The sequence below is a fragment of the Girardinichthys multiradiatus genome, chromosome 13 (assembly GCF_021462225.1).
Source record: "Girardinichthys multiradiatus isolate DD_20200921_A chromosome 13, DD_fGirMul_XY1, whole genome shotgun sequence".
Taxonomy (NCBI): domain Eukaryota; kingdom Metazoa; phylum Chordata; class Actinopteri; order Cyprinodontiformes; family Goodeidae; genus Girardinichthys; species Girardinichthys multiradiatus.
Window position 1 is genome coordinate 7,969,116 of NC_061806.1, and position 21,099 is coordinate 7,990,214.

At 41.8% G+C, this 21,099-nt stretch overlaps 1 protein-coding gene across 3 annotated transcripts in view; it reads left to right on the plus strand.

Moving 5' to 3' along the window:
* The first annotated feature begins 4,870 nt into the window (after positions 1-4,870).
* arid1ab (AT rich interactive domain 1Ab (SWI-like)) overlaps positions 4,871-21,099 on the plus strand; it is a 73,064-nt gene continuing 56,835 nt past the window's right edge. For 2 of the 3 annotated variants that reach the window (XM_047383432.1, XM_047383433.1), the window contains exon 1: positions 4,871-6,131. In XM_047383432.1, the coding sequence (XP_047239388.1) occupies positions 5,232-6,131 (900 nt within the window). In that variant the 5' untranslated portion in view covers positions 4,871-5,231. The remainder of the gene's footprint in view (positions 6,132-21,099) is intronic. The other variant, XM_047383435.1, reaches the window with a different exon arrangement.

The following is a 21,099-nucleotide window of genomic DNA, read 5'->3' on the forward strand; positions in this document are numbered from 1 at the left end:
TAAACTTAATGTTAGCCTGCTCCATCTATTCTAAAACAAGGTCTGATATGCGCTTGAGGCCATTGTCCTGTTGAAACACCTTATCATTTCAAAGTTTCAACCATCTTCCTGTTGAACTAGTTTAAGTTAAAGAATTTGGAAGTAGTCCTCATCCTTAAGTCATCCACTACCATGATGCTTGGCAGTTTCAACTCACTAAATTGTTAAATCCAGGTGAGGTTGATAGGTTTGAAGGTTAGACCTCCTCCTTCTTTGTTGAATTTACTTTGTGCAGTTCAACAATACAATGACAGCAAAACAACCCCACAGTAAAGCCTTACCTTGACTCCTCCAAGCATATACAGGTCCTTCTCAAAATATTAGCATATTGTGATAAAGTTCATTATTTTCCATAATGTCATGATGAAAATTTAACATTCATATATTTTAGATTCATTGCACACTAACTGAAATATTTCAGGTCTTTTATTGTCTTAATACGGATGATTTTGGCATACAGCTCATGAAAACCCAAAATTCCTATCTCACAAAATTAGCATATTTCATCCGACCAATAAAAGAAAAGTGTTTTTAATACAAAAAACGTCAACCTTCAAATAATCATGTACAGTTATACACTCAATACTTGGTCGGAATCCTTTTGCAGAAATGACTGCTTCAATGCGGCGTGGCATGGAGGCAATCAGCCTGTGACACTGCTGAGGTCTTATGGAGGCCCAGGATGCTTCGATAGCGGCCTTTAGCTCATCCAGAGTGTTGGGTCTTGAGTCGCTCAACATTCTCTTCACAATATCCCACAGATTCTCTATGGGGTTCAGGTCAGGAGAGTTGGCAGGCCAATTGAGCACAGTGATACCATGGTCAGTAAACCATTTACCAGTGGTTTGGCACTGTGAGCAGGTGCCAGGTCGTGCTGAAAAATGAAATCTTCAGCTCCATAAAGCTTTTCAGCAGATGGAAGCATGAAGTGCTCCAAAATCTCCTGATAGCTAGCTGCATTGACCCTGCCCTTGATAAAACACAGTGGACCAACACCACCAGCTGACACGGCACCCCAGACCATCACTGACTGTGGGTACTTGACACTGGACTTCTGGCATTTTGGCATTTCCTTCTCCCCAGTTTTCCTCCAGACTCTGGCACCTTGATTTCCGAATGACATGCAGAATTTGCTTTCATCCGAAAAAAGTACTTTGGACCACTGAGCAACAGTCCAGTGCTGCTTCTCTGTAGCCCAGGTCAGGTGCTTCTGCTGCTGTTTCTGGTTCAAAAGTGGCTTGACCTGGGGAATGCGGCACCTGTAGCCCATTTCCTGCACACGCCTGTGCACGGTGGCTCTGGATGTTTCTACTCCAGACTCAGTCCACTGCTTCCGCAGGTCCCCCAAGCTCTGGAATCGGCCCTTCTCCACAATCTTCCTCAGGGTCCGGTCACCTCTTCTCGTTGTGCAGCGTTTTCTGCCACACTTTTTCCTTCCCACAGACTTCCCACTGAGGTGCCTTGATACAGAACTCTGGGAACAGCCTATTCGTTCAGAAATTTCTTTCTGTGTCTTACCCTCTTGCTTGAGGGTGTCAATAGTGGCCTTCTGAACAGCAGTCAGGTCGGCAGTCTTACCCATTATTGGGGTTTTGAGTGATGAACCAGGCTGGGAGTTTTAAAGGCCTCAGGAATCTTTTGCAGGTGTTTAGAGTTAACTCGTTGATTCAGATGATTAGGTTCATAGCTCGTTTAGAGACCCTTTTAATGATATGCTAATTTTGTGAGATAGGAATTTTGGGTTTTCATGAGCTGTATGCCAAAATCATCCATATTAAGACAATAAAAGACCTGAAATATTTCAGTTAGTGTGCAATGAATCTAAAATATATGAATGTTAAATTTTCATCATGACATTATGGAAAATAATGAACTTTATCACAATATGCTAATATTTTGAGAAGGACCTGTATCTCATCCTTGTGGCCAAATTGGCCGTACTTATTATTTTGGAATTGACAGGTGTTTAGAAGTCCATAGGATTCCCCAACTTTTATACATCTACGTTTGTCTTTCTTAGATCATCTCAATTCAATTCAATTCAGTTTTATTTATACAGTGCCAATTCACAACACTTGTCGTCTCAAGGCACTTTACAAGTCATATATTTATATACATTTAATTTAATCCTAATTATCAAACAGTGCAGTCAGATTCAGTTTGTTATTCAAATTGGTTAAATAGTTCTTCCAGCAGACCCAGCAGATTGCATCAAGTCAGTGACTTGCAGCATTCACTCCTCCTGGATGAGCATGTTACAACAGTGTATAGCCGCTTGCGTTGACTTTGCAGCAATCCCTCATACTAAGCATGCATGTAGCGACAGTGGAGAGGAAAAACTCCCTTTTAACAGAAAGAAACCTCCAGCAGAACCAGGCTCAGTGTGAGCGGCCATCTGCCACGACCGACTGGGGGGTTTGAGAGAACAGAGCAGAGACACAAAAAGAACACAGAAGCACTGATCCAGTAGTACTTTCTATGGGAAAGAAAAGTAAATGTTAATGGTTGTAGCTCTTTTAGAAGCTTTATCTGGGAGAGAAAGACAGCTAAGCAGATGAACTCTGAGACAGTTTTCAGATCTGGAGTATAAAAGAGAGCACATACCATGAGTCACAGTAGAAGCTCAGCCAGTAGCTATGTCTAGGAGAGACAGGGCTAAACACTGAAAGACAGGGCCAAGTGTATCATCTGTATGAGGTGAGCATTAAGTTGTTGCCAGCAGCAGCTCAGCCGATGTCCCCTTCAGGAAGGTGTCCCAGATAAACACAGAGTCAGGCCAGGTGTAGCTTCTAGGAAGAGAAAAGAGAGAGAACATCAAGTTAAAAGCTGAAATAACAGCAAATAATGCAAAATTGGAGAGTAGTGTGAGAATGTAGAGAGAGTGAAAGTGGTCATTATGTCCTCCAGCAGTCTAGCCTATAGCAGCATAACTACAGAGATAGCTCAGGATAACCTAAGCCACTCTAACTATAAGCTTTATCAAAAAGGAAAGTTTTAAGCCTAGCCTTAAAAGTAGACAGGGTGTCTGCCTCACGGACTAAAACTGGGAGCTGGTTCCACAGGAGAGGAGCCTGACAAGCCAATGAAGGAAAGCTAAAATAGGGGAAATATGATCTCTCTTTTTAATTTTCATCAGAACTGTTGCTGCAGCATCATTTGTGAGTTAATTGGACTTTCCCATTGTTTTGAATTGTGTTCAATGTAAGAAGTGCTTTTGAACTAATTATTATTGTATACCGGCCAAGATAAACTTCCAGCTGCAATAAGTAGTCAGCGCTGACAATAAGTTACTATGCTTAGGCCATGTCAAAAATAAATGAAAATTTGGCACTACAGGCCCCACCTATTTAAGGATTTAGGTAAATGTATTTATAGATTGGGACCCATATGTATAAGTTTGACCCAGTGGGGTAGGGAACAAATGGATATCCCTTTAAATTTGCTAGCCCCCCACAGCCCTCCACCCAGACAGTTTTATATATTGTATTTGTTGTGGATACGAATTTAAGACAGATCAGGCAAGTCAGTGAGTTAATTTTTTTTTTTTTTGTGCTTATGTTATTTTTTTATGACAGCATCTACTGCTGTGGTTGATTTGTCTCATAAATCAGAACTGGGTTAAGTAAATGATAGCATGTTGAAGAGGTAATAGTGTCAATTTGGAAAACTAGTGGAATATCTGATTGTTGTAATGTTAACTACTATTAGCAATGCCAGATAGAAATGTGTTTCTCATCATTTGATACATTCAAATACTAAAAGGAGCATGTTCACAACTGTAGGTTGTGCAGCACAATGTGTGACATTGGTTTAAAAAGATCCAAAAAGTTACTGTGAAAAAAATTAATTCCTGCAACTTTCACTATGTTCTATATAATAATAATATAGAATGTATTGATCGCACAAAGGATAAATTTAACCCATCCCTTAGGGCACAGTGGACTGCAATTGTTTGACAGGGTATTTGCAGCCTCTCCAGGATGCAAATGCTCTGCTTTCTAACCACTAGGGCACCACTAGACACAGCAGCCCTATTCAATATTGAATTCAAGGCTGCTTGAAGCGTTCTTACTTTCCAAGTTGGAATTCTGACTTCAGGGGCACAGTTGTTTTTTTTTTTTATGTGGAGTTTTGAAAATCTGATTTCGAGGTACAAATACAACGCACCTTAAAACTCCTGAACTTTTATAGGTTTGGGTGAGCCGTCCTAATATCATCAAGCCCAGCCCTTTAGAAGCTCCCCAGTATTGACCCATGGATTAGAGAAAATCCACAGCAAATTCGAATTTCTGTGCTCAATTCTTCTTTTAAAGGTCATTAAAGTTGTGTGTTGTAAAACAATAAAATCCTGGGAAAAGAATGGTTTAACTTAATTATTAAAAGTCTTAAAATAAAATAGTTTAATTCCTGTAATGAGTATGTTTTAAACTACTAAAAGGAAATGTAAAAAATCATCTGTATTAAACATGTAGATAAATCAATGAATCAACTAAGAAATGATTATGTGTTGTTCAGAGCATTGTAAAATTACAATCATTTAAAATATAAAATATCCTGCATCCTAACTTACCTAATATTTAATATGACTTCTGGATGATAATTACTTTACATTGATTACTTCTTTAATAAGGCAGCATTTTTCTGCACCACTTATAGTTAAAGCCTGTTCATGTCTGGAAGTGCATCTGCCTCCTGCTAGCTTTAAACAACAATGTAAACACGGAAGCCAGCTCAATCCGGAGCCAGACCTCGCTCTGTACTCCACTCCAGGTTTTACGTTTCTCGCGACAGGTCAGTAAGATGGCTGTGTCTCGCGGAGCCTCGTGTTGGTCTGGTTGATTTCTAGCTCGCGCTCTCGTTCTGTAATAGACCCCCCCCCCTCTCTGCCCAACACACACACGCACAGAAAGGCACAGTGGCTGGTGTCGGTGAAATTCATTTCCCTGGCTCTGTATTTATACATTCTTTCTCACAAACTTTACCCTCTGTTTGAAGTTTAAACGGGGTCGCTGTGGATTACCCGACACCGGTGCGACCGGAGGAACAAGGGGGGAATGAACCGGGACGACGGGTATGTTGTTACAAATGTAATTTTATTATTATCCAATGCTTCTTCGGAGTTTAACAGCAAGCGAGTCGCCGTGCTGAAAGAGAGGTAAAGAAAGAGTGGAGGCGAGAGAGAGGGGGATATCATGGCCGCTCAGGTCGCCAGCGTCGCTGCTCTCAACACTAGCCCGCCATCCGAACTCAAAAAGCCGGACCGGGACCCACAGGACGAGTCGGTACCGGGTGAGAAGCAGCATGAAAACAAGGACACGGGACCTGACGCGGGATCTCCGGTTCAGAAGGAGCTGCAGGACGGGAGCGATGCTGGGAACGCTGGGGGAGGAGGGGATCCTGACATGAAGAACGGCAACGGGAATTTACCCAGGGTAAATAATAACAGCAGCAATCAGAATGATACAGGCGGGCCCGAAGGAAATAACCTGCCCGGGATGGGCCACCACCACCCCGGACCCTTTCCTCCACCTCCTTATGGCTACAACCAGCACTACAGCCGGGGCCCTTTTCCTCAACATGGCGGACAACAAAGCCCTGGCATGGCAGCTGCATCGGGGCCGGGCATGATGGACCTTTACCCCGCTAACTCACACGAACACGGCTACCACAACAACTACAACAGCTACACCCCGTTCCAAAACAGGACTTCATACCAGGGCCAGGGATACGGGCCCATGAGTTCCCCGCGGAACAACCAGCCTCCGGCGGCTGGGGGGCAGCCAGTCAAGCAGCAGCCAGCAGGAGGAAACACTGCTATGGCTGCCTCCTACAACAACCAGAGGTATAACATGGGGAGCCAGCAACCTACATCCACGCCAACTTTGAATCAGCTCCTGACATCCCCCAGCTCTGCCAGGAGCTACTCAAACTACCCCCAAGGAGACTACAACAATCAAGAAGGGGCTAACAAGGGAACAGGAGATTTGAGCAGCAGTCAGTATAGTGGGGTCCATCCGGGTTGGCAACAAAGGACCCATCATCCGCCTCCCATTAGCCCGGGAAACACTGGACAACCACCCAGCAGGAGCCAGGTAAACTTCACCTGCCACTCTGTCTCACTTTGACAGGGCAAGTGGTTGAGAAGAGGCAATGTTGAGCTGCATTTTGCATTGGATCAGCCATTGTCTGTGAAGCAAGAGCTCTATAAAATGGCTGCCTCTCTGTTGCTCTGTATACCACCTCTGCAATGGTGTTTAAACGGAGAAAAAGGTGCATATGCTGCAAGAGTCGACTCGGGGTTGTGTGAGTCCCTGCTCGGTACGGGGCAGGAGTTTGACTAAGTAGATCAAGAGTTAGTGAGCAGAACTGGTGTATATATGTGTGTGTGTAAAGGAGAGATGAGGTGATCTTCCTTCTCAAAGCTTCTCCTTCTGTTGACATCATTAAAGCTCCTGCTTTTATTATTGTCACGATCTGCGGTCAAACTGCTTGTCTTTGATCCTTGGCTCCCTTCGGGGCGGGGGGGGGGGGGAGATAAAGTTGTCTCTGCGGCCGTCAGGGCTATAAACAGGATGCAAATGACAGCGATGACCGTTAGAAAGTATTTTCATAATTACAGGCAAAATAGACCTCTACATCGGTGAAAGAATCCGCTTCTTTCGCAAATAATCCGTGTTCGGGGATGTGTGTACTCGGATCAAAAGTGCGATTGGTGACCGCTAATGACTCATCCTGACGGAGAGGTTATTTCCGAGCGGCTCGGTTCGACTCGGTTCGCTTCCTCTCCTTCCACGTGGCCCCGTTCGCTTCAAGTTGGCAAAGTGCAGATTGCCTTTGCTTTGGGATTTGAATTATGGAGGTAAAAATCCTGCTGTCAGAGCCAGGAGACAGTTGGTCTTGAGTTGACATGCGAGCTGAGATCTGATTGGCTCCCTGCTCCTCCGCTCTTGGCCATTTATAATTGCCTCTAATGGAAGGCTGCAGAAAAACAGCCCACTCTGCCCAGATAATGTGTTCCTCCACAGTGTAAGACAGCACAGTCGCTGGGTCTTATTTGGCATTTTCAGTGTAATTTAAACAATGTCAACCCCCCTTCCTATTTTATTAATGTCGGTCATCATGTTAATTTCAAACATCTTAAGTGATCTCTATCATTTGCCTTATAAACAGCAGAACGATACAAATCGGGTTGGTTGTAGTTGTTTCAAGCATTTTTTCCGAGAACAGTTTGCTCACTTCCTCTCACTGCAGTAATTTGCATGTTGACTGTAATGTTGTGAATGTACCTTTTTGTTGTTATTTGTGTGATCAGCTTAACCCCTCTCTGTCGAGACTCTTATCATTTTCATTGCTTAAGCACAGATGTACACTTGGGGTTTTCTTGTTTTGTTTTGGGGGGCGGGTTGCCCTTCCAAGTACACTGACTCTAGCACAGCAGATAGGGTAGGTGTGGTCGTGTAGCCACTGTTTATAGTGTTGCTCTCCACTGTTTTCAGATCAGGTGCGCAGAAGCAGAACCACAAGCTGGATGTCTTCTTTGCCATGTGACACTTGGACTGGCTGCTGTTCTGTTTACAAGCAAACCAAGGTGTCAGCCAAGAGTCACACTTTTCTTTTTTTTTTTACTGCAGGTTTACAATTGTCTACTTTACTTCCATTGGCAGGGTTTCCATGTCATTAGTGATTAACTGCTCCTCTCTCCTATGAGATACTGCACACGTGTGGTGTTTTACTCCACGTCGTGTTATTGGCAGTTTATGTCCTGTGTATGATGCAGAACGTTCCTGTTAAAACATATGTGGATTAAAATTGATGCTATAGCACAGATTTATGGGGAATAAGATTTTATTAGATTTTCTTTATATTCACTTTACAGGCCCTTGCAGTACCTTTACTCTAACCTTGTTCACATTTTGTCATGGTACAATCAGAAACATCAATGGATTATTTTTTTGTGTACTTGGTCGAATACCCCTTTGCTTGAAGTACAGCTGCAAGTCTGTTAGGTTATCTCTCGACTTGCTTTGCCCATCTACAGACCGACATTTTTACCTATTCTTCACTGAAACATGGCTCACGCTCTGTCAAGATTGGAGGGAAGCATCTGTGAACATCAGTTCTCAAGTCATTCAACAGACTCTCAATTGGATGTAGGTCTGGACTTTGACTGTGCCATTTTAACATAAATATGTTTTGGTATAAACCATTCCAATGTAGAGCTGGCTGTACTGGAAAGTGAACCTTGTCTCCAGTTTCAGGTCGTCTGCTGCCTCTCAAAGCTTTTCTTCCATGATTGCATGGTGTTTATCCTCTGTCCCTCCAAAACAACTGCATGCCCACAGCATAATAATGCCACCACCATATTTCACAGTTAGGGAGGTGTGTTTAGGGTGACATGCAATATGCAATAGTTTTGATCTTAAATGACCAGAGCACCTCCTTTTGTAACCTGTCAGGTTAGGTGGACAGCCATGTTTTGGTAGGTTTGCAATTCTGCTATATTTATCCTTCTTCCTGATAATGGGTTGAACACAGCTCTGAGAGATGTTCACAGCTTGGGTTATTGTTTTATAACCTAACCATACTTTAAACATCCCCACAACTTTTCTCTTTGCTCTGTTCCTTGGTCTTCATGATGCTGTTTGTTCACGAATGTTCTAACAAGTAGTTGTATTTATACTTAGATTTCAGTTGTATTGATTCTTTAAGGCTTTCAGAGTAAACGGGGGTAAATGCAAATAGATGTCACTTTTTTGACATTTAACTTGGTTGATCACATAAAATCCCAATAACAGATTAAGGTTTTTGGTTGTAAAATGACCGAATGTGGAGAAGTTCATGGTTATGTGTACTCAGGCTTTGCCAGTTGTTTTTGGATGATTTGGCACATGTTGTCTGTATTTTGAATAATTCCAACACAACTTGTCTGAGTACAAGAACCTCAACTTTGTACTTCTTTGTAGTACTTCTTTCCTAACAATGTAGTCTTCACCAATTTAGACTTTCCTCTAGATTAGTGCTGCTGCTGTTGCTTGTTGCTTTCAGCTGGAATATGACAGATTTTTACACATAATGATTGACGCTTTCCTGAATCCCAACAAGATATTACAGCCTTGTACTGCACTCAGGGAGTAATGTTTGAATGGCAGTGAAAGTATTCAGCTCACAATACGTTAGACCAGATACCCCTATAATTTGTCTGTTTCTTCACCATGGATCGCCACATTGCCAGAAAGCCCTCTCTCTGTGTTGTTTTGTTAGTTTTCTGGGTTAATGCTGCACGAAGACCCTCTTCCTTTTTAACATTTCACTTTTTGTGTATTTTACATCAATCAAGTGAATCTGTTTAGTCTCAATAGAAACATACCGTTTTCTTGCATGCATTCCAGGTCACTGTTTGGCTGGGACAATGCAGTAGTATAGTATATAGTTTTAATGTTTGCTTTTGGTGATGGATTCTGTTTAGATATCTGAATTTTCAGTTTTGTTCCAATTACATTTTAACATTGTTAAAAATGCACCAAAATGCTAATTTTTTTTTATCAATGGTAGTGTCAATATTCAGTAGCGGATCCTTCTTTCCTTACTGGGGGCAATCGATTGGCAACATTTGGGTTTCTTCGGTTTTACTAAGGACAAACAGGCTTGCATCGTCCACTAACCAGTTGTCTGGTTGCTGAACTTGTGCGAATTGATGAACAGGATGACAAACTCAGGAAGAGGCAAAATATGAATATGCATAATATTCTATGCAGTCTTGGAAGTATTGTGGCGATCATAGTTTAATTCAAGGGCACTGTTCAAAACTGTTAATGACACCTTGCAGTTAAAACATTCACCAGTGTACTCTGCCTCTCGCCCAATGACTGTTGGAGATAGACACCGGCCTGCAACCTTGGAAGGATAAATGGGTATGGAGGACGGTTGTCATATACACAAAAACTGAAAAATTGCTCTGGGTAGCACCACATTTATTAATTCAGCAAATATAAAGGATTATTGTTCCATACTCTGCATGAAAAGATGAGTAAATTCTGCTTTGCATTTGCTGCACTGCTACATAGCTCAACGCATAACCATTAAAACCTTTTACTCTTGTTGAGGTTCTTGTTCTTAATCTTAATGACATTTGAAAACCAAATGAAAGGGGCTTTGCTGCTCGCAACTGGTCTGAAGTATAGAAATGAGTTATTATGGTACCATAACCGTGTAACCATAGGTTTCTCTGGCTTTATGGCACATAGGGTAGCGCAGAATTGACTGCTCCCCCACCTGCTACTTAAAAAAAAAAAAATTTACTGCCGGTCAGCTGGCTGAAAGAAGACTACCATGCTTTCCCATCGATAACAAAAACCATAAATTTGGTCGACTGGAAGTATTTCTGGTTGCAAATTACACAGACACTCATTGTGCTATAGATTCTTTTTTTTCTTTAGGTTTTGTGGTAAAAGCATGAAATCATTGTAATTTTACCATCATACTATCATAACATGAAAATCTGTGTTTACTCATTTAATGTCAAAAACATAATCTGGTGTGAGACTGCAGTTGCCCTCTACTTAATGTACTAACATGTACTAACAAGTTTTCAAACACTTACTGCTGAAATATTGTAAGACGCACTCATATTGTTTGGGTGACAGAAGCGTAGGATGCTAATTTAACTATTTGAGGCTGTTAAGTGTACTAAAAGGTGGCAAGAGCTAAAATTTAGACAAAACGGCTGCTTCAATCTCTTTATTTTCCCTCAGTGTATGTAGATGTTTTTTCTACACATCTCTAGTGATCATAGCTGTGGTCTACACAGCTTTTTACTATTTATCCACTGCACAGGAACATTCCTTTCTAAGTGCTCCTGGCTGTGTTGTAGTGTGGTTTATTAAATGCTTTAACTTCTCATTCATCAGCCTTGTTGGCCGTTTTTAATTGCTGGAGATATATCTCCTGTAATAATCCCACGGAGGTTTTTTTTTTTATGGTGCCTCTCACCTGCCTTTGGCTGCTTGATCGATGGATTAATGTGTTTAATTGAGCAGGAGCGGAGGGGTAATATTGCCGGCTTTCATCATGACTGGCACAAACAGGTTCTGGGAAGCAGGGTTGTTTAGGATGGCGTAACGCCAGGTGTTTCCCCGGTCTGGCACGTGGAAAAGAGCCATCAGGGATGCCCCCTCAGCTCCGCAAGGCTGACATCCCAGACCGATTCAGTATGAACTGAATCATAATCATAGATTCCTGGTCTGCTCGTTAGAGAAATTCCCACCGTTGGGGACACTAAGGGCCAAACTAAGACTACTGCAAATAGATGCACTCTTACCTGACATTCAACCAAAGAAGGATCTTGACTGCAACGTGCAAAAGACACTCAGAGAAATATTTTAGGGTGTATTCACACCAGGAAAGTCCTCCGGTCCACTTGTTTGGTCTGGAGCAAAAGCGTATTTTATTTTTTTCATTTGGTGCGGTTTGTTTTCACATTGTACTTTTTGCAAGTGAACCATTATTTGTAAACAAAGCCACGCGGGTGACACTCATTGTTCCCATTGGACAGAAATGACGGGGGCGGGACAGAGCACATACCCGGAAATTTAGGAAAACAGCTGTAGACATGCTGCGTGCAGCACCTCTGTTCTTCATATTTGTGCCGTTATTAAAGCTACGATATTATTGTGAGGGTGAAGAGCAGCTCATTCAACACAGACTTTGAGACGTTCCATTTCTAATGTTGGAACCCCGTCCGACAATGCGTGCTGAACGCCTAAGAAGACGGTGTGCTCTGCGTGCCCGGTCCCACATGCCCGGTGTTGCGACAATCAGCTGGCCAGGTATGATTTGCGTATAACGTACACCTTTGCTATCGAATACGGTGGCTTGTTAGGTCCAAAGAGATGTATGTTTTCTGCAGTGGGTTCGGATAGGGGCCGGTTCGTATTCAGACCATAAGTGAACTGCACCAAAGTCCGTTTGGAAGCGGACCGAGACCACCTCAAAAAGTGGGTCTCATACCGGTTGTTTGGTCCAGACCAGGGGAGGACATAAGGTCCGGACCAAGGGGTGAATCAAACTCTGGTCCGTTTAAAGCGGACCAAAAGTGGTAAGTGTGAATACACCCTTAATGTGGATGTTTACTCAGAGGTAGCCAAGGTGGAATCTGAATCTGGTCTACCTGATCATTCACAGACCAACCTCTGGTTTGTCATTGAGAAGTAGAACAAATTAAAGCATTTGTCTGCCTCTTAATATACGCACAATAACAAAAGGCATCACTTAATACAGAGTTTTTACAGGTTTGGATTCGGACAATTATAGAGCCATGCTTTTTTTAGGAAAACCACCGGTTGATTAATTACCCATTGAAATATTTAGACTGACTCCAAAGAAAGGTTATTTTTTTTCTGTTTTATGTAGGCATAAAAATCAGTTAAGCAGATTAGGTTGGATCTGATGGTTTAGTTTTTTAACAAACATTGATCAGTTTACCAGGTTGGAAATAAGCAATTTTTCCCTAACTGACTGACTTGTGATCGGCATCAAAGCTAAAGTCGCATGGATTAAAGTTTTGTGGCCCATCTCCGCTCTCCAGTTTTGTCGAACTTTGACCACCTAATACAAAATGTGGCTGTGGCTTCATTAAGAATGATTATTAACTCTAGTTGTTACCCGTTACCATGTTGCATGTTATAGGTTGAATGCTCAAAAGGATCCAAACAAGCAACTTTGCTGTATTCAGCCTTCCTGTTATGTTCTGAAAGTCTAGCTCTCTCTTGCTTTCTTTTAGCCTCAATGACCTGCAGACATGTCATAAAAGTTTCCTTTTGAAATAGCTTTCTAACCCCCCTTTGCATCCATTTTAAACACCTCCCCAACACTACAAAATCACAGACTTGAGTTTCTTCCCCCCTCAGTAACATTGCTCACACCAAACAGCGCTGTTAGCTAGATGTTGTAGGGCTAATGAAAAGTTCGTTGACTGATTGGCAGAAGGTTGTACTTTTGACTTTCTGACCGACTGGAATCAGCTGCAACGATTCTTCGAATGAGTGAATTTAAAAGAAAATCCTAAAGGCAAATATTGACTCAATGCTTCCTTTATTTTATATAACACCTCATTTTTAGATGTTTAGGTCCAAAAGAAGAGCGTTTAAAAGTTAGCACACAGCTTCAGTTAATACAGTTAGAAACCACCAGTCAGGGTTGAAACCTGGGTGTAGTGATGGACTTAGACCTGAACCTTCAGAGGCATATAAAGACAGTAACAACGTCGGCCTTCTATCTCCTAAAGAACATCTCCAGGATTAAAGGACTAATGTCTCAGCAGGACCTTGAAAAACTAATTCTTGCGTTCATCTTCAGTAGAATTGATTACTGCAACGGTGTCTTCATAGGTCTGCCTAAAAAGTCGATCAGACAGCTGCAGTTGATCCAGAATGCTGCCGCCCACGTCCTCACTAGAACTAAGAAAGTGGAGCACACCACCCCGGTTCTAAAGTCCTTACACTGGCTCCCTGTAGCTCAGAGAATAGAGTTTAAAATACTTCTGTTAGTCTATAAATCACTGAATGGCTTAGCACCAAAATACATTACAGACTTGTTGTCGGTGTATCAACCACCCAGACCTCTCAGGTCTTCTCCCTCAAATCTACTCTGCACACCCAGAACCAGAACCAAACATGGAGAAGCAGCTTTTAGTTCTTAGGCTCCACTAATCTGGAAAAAACTCCCAGAAAACTGTAAAAGCGCTGAAACCCTAAGTTGCTTCAAATTAAGATTAAAAACATATTTGTTTAGAGTGGCCTTTGACTGGGCCATCTAAACATTATTAGTTCCTTTCATTTTCTTATCCATCATTCTATTCTCTTTTTTTTTAATTACCTCTATTGTTTGATTTTCTGTATCATTGTAATGTTTTTCCTTCTGTACAGCGCCTTGAGTGCCTTGTTGCTGAAAAGCGTTATCTAAATAAACTTGACTTGACTTAGGTCTCTATATAAGAGAGAAATGACCATTCCTTGTGGTAAAAAGTTAGCTTAGCATAACAGCAAGACGTAATTCCCCGCAGACATAATGGAGCTAATATTAGAGCCACAGGCAGATGGATCACCCTGAAATATCATTAACCAACCTGAGTCCAAATGTGAGTTAGAGAAGTTTGAAATGGTGAGCTGAAATGATGCGCTCCACAGATGAAACAATTGGGCTCAGAGCATCTTTAAGCACAGGTTTTCCAAAACCATGGGGAGGAAAATAAGGAAAATACACTGAAACATTCTTCTACTGGAATCTTGGGTTGGTGGACTTGTACTTTTCTACCCCAGGGGAAGCTCGCTTGCTTCACTGTTAAAGAAATCTAAAAAACTTTCTTTCTTTATTAACTGTAAAGATAAATATTAAGTTTCATTCATGCAGGTGAACCCTATTGAAAAACAAGGTCTTATTTTCAAAAGTGACCAATATAAAAAAAACAATTAGTTTCAAACTAATATTATCCATTATTCTAGAACACAAGACTTCCAAACAATGTGTCAAGCTGAGCCGATTAAATCATTAAAGGAATGATAAGATTTGATCACGTCGTGTTATAAAATCTGGAACAATGTTGGTAAGAGAGAAAAAGATTTCTCTGGATTGCTGAACTGAAGATAGGCTGGAATATGCATACGGGTGGAGGCACAGCTCCGTTGAAGAAAAGGTGGTGGTGGTGGGAGGCACATCCCTTTAGGAAAGCAGGTGCTTAGCCAATCACTGATCATCCGATGCGCACCTTTAATCAAAACTGGGATTTTTTTAGGGTGTAAACATGTCAATTTTCAGCATCTTCTTTGATAGATTGTTTCAGTTTTAGCAAACATGAGATAAAAACACCACATCTATTAATGTGCCTGCAGTACATTTTTTCTATGCGTTACACTCCCAAGCAGGACAATATGAATCGTCTTACAGTCAGACTCAGCAGGTCAGACCTCAGAGAAAACTGAAACCAGCCTGATTGGTTGCATTTATCTTAGACTTTGTTTGGTTTGACCTTCTAGAATATGAATAGAACAGGTGATTGTAAATTGAACACTTCTAGTCCTTCTCCAAAAAAAACCAAAACATCATGTGTTCTTTTTTGTTTGTTTGTTTTGCGACACTAGTGGCCTTTATTTTGTCATTTCTTTTTTTTGAAAGTAGGCAGACAGGAAAGGTGGTGGAGAGTGGAGAAGACATGCAGTACAGGTCACCGTGGCTGGGACTCGAACCTGGGGACAGCCACATTAAGGACCGAAGCCACTCTATACATGGGCCGCCAGCATCAGTTTGATATTTTGTTGTTTATTTGTGAATGATTAATAAACAGAATCTTTTCAAATTTATTCTAAACATTATAGTATCGGTTCACCATCACTCTGTAGCCACAGCTAGCACCAGGATTAATTGACTTCCTTTAGTTTTTCCTGTTTGTCTGCCTCATAGGCAAAATATCACCACTCAATGCTTCTCAACTAATGGCTTTTCTCCAGACATATTTGCCATTTTACAACTACAACCATGACTATTTCCATTTACGGCTGCATGGAGGGGAGATGCTGAGTGGGTGTGTGCGTGTGGCGCTGCTGTGTGAAATTGCGTACCATCTTGGGAAGATGAAAACCCCTCTGTTGATTTTCGGCACAAATTTGGGTTATAAAAAAGGCCTTTTCTTTAGTATCAATTATACTGAAATATGTTTTCTTTAACAACCCTAAGGGAGAAATGCTCACAGTGTAGGAAAACAATTTATTTTGAACTAAGCCAATTTGAGCAAATTTTCTCCAATGTTATCCAAGCTGCTTATTATGGGATATGTTATTTGGATGTTTTTTGAGTTTCTGGTTGAGATTTAGGCCTGGGTTGGTTTTTGGTATTAAGGTTTTCTAAGGTTTTCAGACGCTGCCATTTTAAAGCTGCAAATATTTTCTGTCCTAATAAACATATGGTTGAAAGTCCGTTTCATGAAATTTCAGAAAAAGTGCTGGAGTGACCCGGGTTTTCACTGGCGTCATGGAGATTAGAGTAGTACAACATATCCCATCCCCTGCCTATTTGCTGCACACTGTTTGTCAGCTGGCTTAAAGAGGGGTATTAAACTTTTCCTTGACTTAAAAATCTACAGCTATCTGGAAAATGTTTATTTCTTAAAAAAGGACGAAACTACAGGATGGCCTCTTATCACTGTTTTTAAGGTTTCACTGTTTTTAAACTACTGTTGACAAGTTAGTGGTGTGTCTGTTAGTCTGCAGGCACTGTACAAGCAGGTGGCTGATTAATTGATCAATTAACAACTGCTTCTCTGACTCTTGTCCATCTACAAAGAGCAGAACAGCAAAAAGTTATAGTGTGTGTTTTCATCAGGATGGTCACCAGACTGAGGAAGACATGGAGTAAAATCTTCTTCACTTCTGTTGAAAACTAGTCAACACTGTAGCATGGAGCCGGTTCATCCAGCAGTATTTTTCCGCAGTATGCAGTCACTAGAGAATCTCACGCTGTTCCTGACAACCAGAACAGCGTTTTCTGAATTGGTTGTGTTCAGCGAACGCACCACCAAGTTCCACAGACAACCCAAAGAGGAGCTCCCACTGCCGTCCAGTATGGCTTTGTTGGAGCGAGCGGAGGAATGCGAGTTAAAAGGCGAACTTTACTTTCCACTTTTAAGTCTTCACTGCTGAGTAATGATTCTCTATAGGCCACATGGACAGTGCGGTGCCTCCTGGCAACTGTGTGTGTGTGAGATACTGGGGTAGCATGTGCGGAAGAGGGAGAAATGGTGTCAGTGATACCCAGCGGAGGGAGGGGGTGTTTTGTGAATGATCTTCGTCTGCTCCTGGCAGCTGTGTGTATTTGTGTATAAAGTACGGCAGTTACTTTGTGGTTTGTGTGTGTAAGAGTGTGTGTGCGCGCCGCCTCAGGAGTCTCTCTGACCTGCTCTTACTCCACGTGTCACCAGGCATCCGTCTTTGTGTACTAACATCAGCCTTTTTCACCCCACTGACAACCGCAGTTACGCTTTCAAAGTCTGCCTCTGGTTGTCTTTCAATAACATTCCACTTGTGAAATCTTCATTTCTTCCCCTCAACATTCTCTGTACAGAGTTTATTTAAAATATTAAAACAAAAAGGACTGAAAAGAAGCTCTTCCAAGCCAGCTGTCTGATTGCTGTTGAAATCTTTCTGGGATTCAGAAGTTAATAAACTCATCTAGATAGTGAAAAAGCCTGATCTGAATAATTGTATGCTCTGCGTTGCATTTGACTGTACAGTCGGAAAATCAGGCACCTCATGGACAAATGTCAGACCCAGGCTATTGCATCAGGGCACGCTGGAATGTAAAAGTAATTCATTTCTTTTGACATTTACCTTCGAAAATACTCCAGATTAGCATAGTAATATCCTCCTCCGAGTCTGTGCGGGACTACAGGCTCATTTACATGACGCATTGGGGGGGGGGTTTTTATAAAATAAAGTGGTTAACCTTTAAATAGGTGCAGCTGTTGATACTCAAAAGGTGGAGAATTATGCTTTCCTGCTCTTATACACATTTCACCTTTGATCTGCACAAAAAAAAGACTAATGGTTTATATATACAGCAGAAAGAAAGAATTATGAGCAATGCACGAGCTGCTGATACTTGCGTCAGGTTCTTTTCCACCTATGGGTTGTATTGTAATATTTCTGGAAGTCATACAGTGTCAGTATTTGCTTCATTGTACCAGTTGTTATCTGGTTAGGTGAGGGTCGGCTTGGCTCGACAAGGCTCGCTGAAGCACTGATGTCCTCCAAAAAAAAGAAAAAAAAAACCCGTAGCAAAGTTTAGCACTGGGGGTTAAACAGAAAGAATGGAGATATCTGACAGATGGAAGAAATAACAGTAGCAATGGCCCTGTTGCAAGTTTTGTTTTTTCATGAGACATCCGTATAACTGTAAAGCGTTTTTAATGGAAGAAAACTTTCATGGCAGAGGTGCTCCATGTTCTCCTGAACCACAGCACTTTGTTATAATTGTTGTGAATCTTGAATGACAGTTTTTATTCATTCCATAATTACCTTTTTTTTATGGTAACAAATATGGTTGGAATGGAAAAAATGGAATTTGGGGAAAAAAAACAAACAGAATTTTTGGGAAATATTCAAATGGATTTCATAGCGTCTTACAGTCTAGCAGCTTTGTCCATCTGTAGCTGAAACTGTTGCCCTTTCCTCTTTTCAACAGATGCTGAAGCTCAGTCAGGTTGGATGAAGAGCGTTTGTAAGCATCAGTTTTCAAGGCTTGTCCCCTGTGACTCCTAGTTTTAGGCTGGTATTGACGGGCCAGGCTAACATGAATATGATTTGATCTGAAACATGCAGCCTCCGAGCCAGGCTGAGATCTTTTAGAGCCCTTAAAAGGTTCTGTAGGTCCATGCATTTTCCCCAGCAATGCTTACCAGCTTCTCCATCCCTGCAGGAGAAGAGCATCCACACAGCATAATGCTGCCACCACCATGTTTCACTGTAGGAATAGTTTGTTCCAAGTGACGTACGGTTTTTGTTTTTGCGCCACAGCGTTTAGCATGTGATCAAGTAATTTGTGGTGCGTTTGATTCCAAATGTTTCATGTGTCACATACAAAAAAGAAGTTTCTTTTAACATTTTAATACATTTGCCTCCCTGTCCCAACATCTGCAGTTGGACTCCAATCTAGATTTATGACACATGGTTCTAGCCATGTCCAGGGTGTACCCTGCCTCTCACCTAATGGTCGCTGGTTATAGGCACCACCCTCACACCCACCCCCACCCCCTGTGACTGCAGAGAGAAGCCGGTACCGACAATGCATGGATGAATCGTTGTTTGATGCAACTAAAGAAGTTTTAAAAAGTGAAGAGGTGGTCAGGAGGTAAAGTCATAAAGAAAATCTAACTCAGTTGTTAAATGCCAAAACTGCAGATTCTGGCCAGGAGCAGGAACATTCACCAACATTATTGAATATCCTAATGTTGTACAGCGCTGGCCACCACATAAAGAGGTGAGCTTGTTTTAGGAATAATGCTGCATACCGTTAACTTTGGAGGGCACATGGTCATTGACTGTTGTCTGGGTTACTAAAAGGTTAGTTCATTCAGTGCTACGGTAAACGAACCTGGATAGTTTTAATGAAATGGATGTTTAAACAAGCTAAGGCATTTAACTGTAAATTCCAGCTTTTTCCAGCTGAAATGTTGTGTTGAGTGATTTGACATGGATATAGTAGAAACAAGTGGAACATTCTCTGATGTTGTGTATTTCTACATTTTCGTGTGTGCAAAAAATAATTTAATGATTCAAGCTGTAATTAGCTTTCAGTTGGTTTTTATTTCGTGCAAACACCTTTGTCTAATGACCTGGAGGATAAAGACATATTTCCAGTCATGCTGAGAGAAGAACCTTTGTGACCTGGTGCTGTTCTTATTTCTAGTTTTTATTTCATTGTAAAGATTTTATTGGGAAGCCAGCTTAAAGATGTAGATGCTATTAATTACAGGTTTTAGAGTGAAATTCAGACTGGCAGCTCAGAGCTTTACTAAAATCACTAATAAAACACATGAACTGCAATCAGTGCATCTCTAAGAGGAATCATTTATTGCTTAATTTACCTAAAACTTGATTTTGGACTAAACGTCGGCTAAAATCTGACCATCAGTTTAGGGGTGTTCACAGCTTTCAATGCTGTGAGAATACTGTGACTAATCATTAGCCACTAACAGCTCTACGTTTAGCATCTAAAGGGCTGACATAGAGCTGCTGGTAATCAAGCTGTGGTTGGTTAACAGTGAAAAATCAGGAGCCAGTGGTCAGCAGAAGAACCAGACCGATTTCTTGCATGTGTTGCAGGTGTCAACGCACTTGCTGCCAAGTTCATGCTAACATGAGACATTTGTATGTGAAGTGTGCTGTTACTTCTCCTCACTTCTGTTTTGTACATTTCCATCACAATGATCAGGTGTTCTGGAGTATGCAAATAACCAACCTCATTGGTTCTAACTGTCCTCCTCAGTTTATCTGGCATGTTGTCATGTTAGAGAGGTTCCCTTACTACTGGCCTGCTAATGGCGATGATGTGTTAACTCCGTCATGTAAGTACAGCTATGAGAGTGAGCTTTAGATGAGTTCTGTATTGTCTTCAGATGGCTTGGCTGTACGTGTGTGTTATGTCAGTGTCCGTGTTTTGTCTCTCACCATGAGACAGCCAGTGTCAGAGCCAGGGCCTTAAGTGGCTCTGCTTCATTCAGCAGTGTGGGTATTTTTGGCATCTTAGTGAGTGACACACTTTCCGTAATAGGTCGTCCAGGGTGCCGGTGGTCAGCTTGAATAAGCATCCTTCCCGGCAGCGCCTGCCGTGGCACAACCATCGTTGTCCTGCCTCCAGTGCTGAGGGAGGAGTCATTGCTGATGGAGGAACCCGTTGGCCTAGCTGAGCAGAAGATGAGCACAGGGGCCTGCTTTCGATCCATGAGCTTTCCTGGTAAACTTCTCATGTGAGCTGAGCAGCTTTGCAGCTTTACCTGTGCTCCTTAAAAACAAAGCTAGGCTTTCCAGGACGACAGACATCATTACTAGTCTGTTGTGCATCATTTTAGATATCACAAATATTCAAATAGCTAAAAATAAAAAGTTGTGTGTGGGTGTTTGTTCATTAACCACATGCTCACCCTACTGAAAGGCCTTCAGGTAACTCCGAATAAAACAACAGCCACCTCGTCTCTCTCCTTGGAATCAGCTGCTGTCACCTGGAAATATAAGTTTAGGCTGACGGCTTGACAGCTGGCAGTCTGGTTGGATGTTCCCTCTTTCGAGTATGCAGCTGTAATGCTGAAGTGACAGGCCTGGCAGCAGGGAACCTGCTTTTATTTTTATTGAATGGCCACAGTGAGCTGTTTTGATCTTCCTGATAGGACTGTTTTTCTTCCTTATTCCCACTCAGTACACAGGTTCTTTCAGCCGGTAGTGATATTCTTATCCAACAACCTGTGTTTTGTGCCAGGCAGTACTGTTAAATTGAAACTAATCTGTTGAGTTTGTTTTC